A 5283-nucleotide genomic window follows, 5' to 3' on the forward strand; every position below is an offset into this window, starting at 1 on the left:
AGACAGTAACAGCAGTATACTGTAGGTAGGGGTAAAGGATAGATAATAGACAGTAACAGCAGTATACTGTAGGTAGGGGTAAAGGATAGATAATAGACAGTAACAGCAGTATACTGTAGGTAGGGGTAAAGGATAGATAATAGACAGTAACAGCAGTGTGTTGAATAACAGGATACCTGATCTGAGGTGCGCTTGCCTGTGTCCGGTGATGGACACACAATGGCCCCGTGACCTGACTCTGCTACGCCCAGCAACCCCTGAAGACAGCAGAGACCTCCGTGACCTGACTCTGCTACGCCCTGCGACCCCTGAAGACAGCAGAGACCTCCATGTCCTGACTCTGCTACGCCCAGCGACCCCTGAAGACAGCAGAGACCTCCGTGACCTGACTCTGCTACGCCCTGCGACCCCTGAAGACAGCAGAGACCTCCGTGACCTGACACTGCTACGCCCTGCGACCCCTGAAGACAGCAGAGACCTCCGTGACCTGACTCTGCTACGCCCTGCGACCCCTGAAGACAGCAGAGACCTCCGTGACCTGACTCTGCTACGCCCAGCGACCCCTGAAGACAGCAGAGACCTCCGTGTCCTGACTCTGCTACGCCCTGCGACCCCTGAAGACAGCAGAGACCTCCGTGACCTGACTCTGCTACGCCCTGCGACCCCTGAAGACAGCAGAGACCTCCGTGTCCTGACTCTGCTACGCCCTGCGACCCCTGAAGACAGCAGAGACCTCCGTGTCCTGACTCTGCTACGCCCAGCGACCCCTGTGTGACAGCAGAGACCTCCGTGACCTGACTCTGCTACGCCCTGCGACCCCTGTGTGACAGCAGAGACCTGCGTGACCTGACACTGCTACGCCCAGCGACCCCTGTGTGACAGCAGAGACCTCCGTGACCTGACTCTGCTACGCCCAGCGACCCCTGTGTGACAGCAGAGACCTCCGTGTCCTGACTCTGCTACGCCCTGCGACCCCTGTGTGACAGCAGAGACCTCCGTGACCTGACTCTGCTACACCCAGCGACCCCTGAAGACAGCAGAGACCTCCGTGTCCTGACTCTGCTACGCCCTGCGACCCCTGAAGACAGCAGAGACCTCCGTGACCTGACTCTGCTACGCCCTGCGACCCCTGAAGACAGCAGAGACCTCCGTGTCCTGACTCTGCTACGCCCTGCGACCCCTGAAGACAGCAGAGACCTCCGTGTCCTGACTCTGCTACGCCCAGCGACCCCTGTGTGACAGCAGAGACCTCCGTGACCTAACTCTGCTACGCCCTGCGACCCCTGTGTGACAGCAGAGACCTCCGTGACCTGACTCTGCTACGCCCTGCGACCCCTGTGTGACAGCAGAGACCTCCGTGACCTGACTCTGCTACGCCCAGCGACCCCTGTGTGACAGCAGAGACCTCCGTGTCCTGACTCTGCTACGCCCAGCGACCCCTGAAGACAGCAGAGACCTCCGTGTCCTGACTCTGCTACGCCCAGCGACCCCTGAAGACAGCAGAGACCTCCGTGTCCTGACTCTGCTACGCCCAGCGACCCCTGAAGACAGCAGAGACCTCCGTGTCCTGACTCTGCTACGCCCAGCGACCCCTGAAGACAGCAGAGACCTCCGTGACCTGACACTGCTACGCCCAGCGACCCCTGTGTGACAGCAGAGACCTCCGTGTCCTGACTCTGCTACGCCCAGCGACCCCTGTGTGACAGCAGAGACCTCCGTGGCCTGACTCTGCTACGCCCAGCGACCCCTGTGTGACAGCAGAGACCTCCGTGGCCTGACACTGCTACGCCCAGCGACCCCTGTGTGACAGCAGAGACCTCCGTGGCCTGACTCTGCTACGCCCAGCGACCCCTGAAGACAGCAGAGACCCCCGTGTCCTGACTCTGCTACGCCCTGCGACCCCTGAAGACAGCAGAGTCCTCCGTGTCCTGACTCTGCTACGCCCTGCGACCCCTGAAGACAGCAGAGACCTCCGTGTCCTGACTCTGCTACGCCCAGCGACCCCTGTGTGACAGCAGAGACCTCCGTGACCTAACTCTGCTACGCCCTGCGACCCCTGTGTGACAGCAGAGACCTCCGTGACCTGACTCTGCTACGCCCTGCGACCCCTGTGTGACAGCAGAGACCTCCGTGACCTGACTCTGCTACGCCCAGCGACCCCTGTGTGACAGCAGAGACCTCCGTGTCCTGACTCTGCTACGCCCAGCGACCCCTGAAGACAGCAGAGACCTCCGTGTCCTGACTCTGCTACGCCCAGCGACCCCTGAAGACAGCAGAGACCTCCGTGTCCTGACTCTGCTACGCCCAGCGACCCCTGAAGACAGCAGAGACCTCCGTGTCCTGACTCTGCTACGCCCAGCGACCCCTGAAGACAGCAGAGACCTCCGTGACCTGACACTGCTACGCCCAGCGACCCCTGTGTGACAGCAGAGACCTCCGTGTCCTGACTCTGCTACGCCCAGCGACCCCTGTGTGACAGCAGAGACCTCCGTGGCCTGACTCTGCTACGCCCAGCGACCCCTGTGTGACAGCAGAGACCTCCGTGGCCTGACACTGCTACGCCCAGCGACCCCTGTGTGACAGCAGAGACCTCCGTGGCCTGACTCTGCTACGCCCAGCGACCCCTGAAGACAGCAGAGACCCCCGTGTCCTGACTCTGCTACGCCCTGCGACCCCTGAAGACAGCAGAGTCCTCCGTGTCCTGACTCTGCTACGCCCTGCGACCCCTGTGTGACAGCAGAGACCTCCGTGTCCTGACTCTGCTACGCCCTGCGACCCCTGAAGACAGCAGAGACCTCCGTGTCCTGACTCTGCTACGCCCTGCGACCCCTGAAGACAGCAGAGACCTCCGTGTCATGACTCTGCTACGCCCTGCGACCCCTGAAGACAGCAGAGACCTCCGTGTCCTGACTCTGCTACGCCCAGCGACCCCTGAAGACAGCAGAGACCTGGCGACCAGAGAGGGGTCAGGTTACAGTATACAGAGAGATTTCAATCATTCTAGAATACAGGATCCCTCCACACTACACACACACACACACACACACACACACACACACACACACACACACACACACACACACACACACACACACACACACACACACACACACACACACACTTCAGCCCCAACCCCTTCCCTGACGCCCCAACTACTACTCAACTTCGGTATGACAGTGTCCCTATACTATACACACGGTCTCCCTGGCAACGGAGTATCCAACCTGCATATGAAAGGACTTTCACAGTGCAAATATCAACAGACATCTTTACATCTGCATCAGGGCTATAACCAAATGTTCTGATACTTAGATGGTGGCCTTTTCCTTGTGTGTGTGTGTGTGTGTGTGTGCGCGTGCGCGCGTGTGCGTGTGTGCGCGCGCGCGCGTGTGTGTGTGCGCGTGCGTGTGCGCGCGCGTGCGTGTGTGTGCGTGTGTGTGTGTATGTTTGTGTGTGTGTGTGTGTGTGTGTGTGTGTGCGCGCGTGCGTGTGGAGGGTCCTCAGAGGAGGATGGGTAGGACCATGCTTCTCAGTGATTTTCAGAAAAATGTGAAATAATGAACGATTAAAAAATGTTATTTTCTCAATAACAATAAAAACTTTTTTCAAACGTTTATAGCGCTATTCATTACGTAAAGAAATCTCAAAGCGTTGTAATTCAGATAGATTTAGATCATTATTGCTGTTTACTTTTAGATAAAACTGTCAAATTAAACATATTCACCTGATATTCACCTGATGTAACGAATGTGCACTGAGAGTCAGGGAAGCAAGTACAGGGAGGGAATATTTAACAAATAAACGGGACATTATACAAAACCAGAAACACGAACAGCAGACAGACAGGAAACTGAAACACTAACAGCAGACAGACAGGAAACTGAAACACTAACAGCAGACAGACAGGAAACTGAAACACTAACAGCAGACAGACAGGAAACTGAAACTGAAACACTAACAGCAGACAGACAGGAAACTGAAACACTAACAGCAGACAGACAGGAAACTGAAACTGAAACACTAACAGCAGACAGACAGGAAACTGAAACAGAAACACTAACAGCAGACAGACAGGAAACTGAAACACGAACAGCAGACAGACAGGAAACTGAAACAGAAACACTAACAGCAGACAGACAGGAAACTGAAACAGAAACACGAACAGCAGACAGACAGGAAACAGAAACACTAACAGCAGACAGACAGGAAACTGAAACAGAAACACTAACAGCAGACAGACAGGAAACAGAAACACTAACAGCAGACAGACAGGAAACTGAAACAGAAACACTAACAGCAGACAGACAGGAAACTGAAACAGAAACACTAACAGCAGACAGACAGGAAACAGAAACACGAACAGCAGACAGACAGGAAACTGAAACAGAAACAATAACGCCTGGGGAAGGAACCGAAGGGAGGGACATAAACAGGGCAGGTAATCAAGGAGGTGATGGAGTCCAGCTGATGCTCGTGACGTTGGTGACAGCTGTGCACAATAATCAGCTGCCTGGTGACCTAGAGGCCAGACAGGGAGCACACGTGACAGATTAAAACACACTGCTTTGCAATGAAGGTCTACAGTAGCCTCAACAGCACCCTCTAGGGGAGCGCCATGGTGTAGCCGGAGGACAGCTAGCTTCCATCCTCCTCTGGCTACACTCACATAAATACAAACCGTTCGAGGATCGTGCTCCTCACTCCCTTCCACTTGGTAATTATGACGATTTCTGGAGGACCTCCTCCGGAACATTCAAAGCTTTTGCAGTATGAACTAACATGTTGTCCATCCAATCAAGGATCAGGGAATGAACCAGGCACTATGTGTGATTTAGAAGCTTGGTGAGTTGGTGACATTGTTGGATAGATTGAGATAGTTGAACATATTATTCAAGTCAAATTAGTTTCTTCAAACTACAGGAGGGAGATTACACAATGTTTTCTTGTTTTTAAAACATTATTTTTGAGTCGATTTAGTGACATTTATTTAAATTCACCCTGATAACTTGAGTAGAGTGCAGTTTTCTCCGTCAAAATGACTAGCTAAAGCTAACAACAATATAGTGATTTTTTTGGGGGGGGAGGGCTCCTTATCATTGCCCACATTAGATTCAAGCTTTTGGGAAAAAGTCGCATTGATCATGTAAATGGACGAAGGTTCAAGCCGGTTAAAACAGCGCAACACAACGAGAAGGTCAGAAGAAACAGGGATTCTGCATTTTTGGGGGCATGTAGTAAGAAGTTGGCTTTTAAGGGGGAACATTGCAATAAGCAGTGCACGTT

The 5283-nt window shown here is 53.9% G+C and overlaps 1 protein-coding gene across 1 annotated transcript; it reads left to right on the top strand.

Moving 5' to 3' along the window:
• Nucleotides 1–208: 208 nt before the first annotated feature.
• Nucleotides 209–2965, top strand: LOC135532618 (uncharacterized; the record flags this gene model as incomplete). Its single annotated transcript, XM_064960090.1, has 6 exons — nucleotides 209–771; nucleotides 987–1233; nucleotides 1382–1645; nucleotides 1794–2006; nucleotides 2155–2420; nucleotides 2738–2965. Coding segments are annotated over exons 1-6 (1781 nt in total), but the record flags the coding sequence as incomplete, so codon positions are not given.
• Nucleotides 2966–5283: the final 2318 nt, after the last annotated feature.

The sequence above is a fragment of the Oncorhynchus masou genome, unplaced genomic scaffold (assembly GCF_036934945.1).
Source record: "Oncorhynchus masou masou isolate Uvic2021 unplaced genomic scaffold, UVic_Omas_1.1 unplaced_scaffold_1947, whole genome shotgun sequence".
NCBI lineage: Eukaryota > Metazoa > Chordata > Actinopteri > Salmoniformes > Salmonidae > Oncorhynchus > Oncorhynchus masou.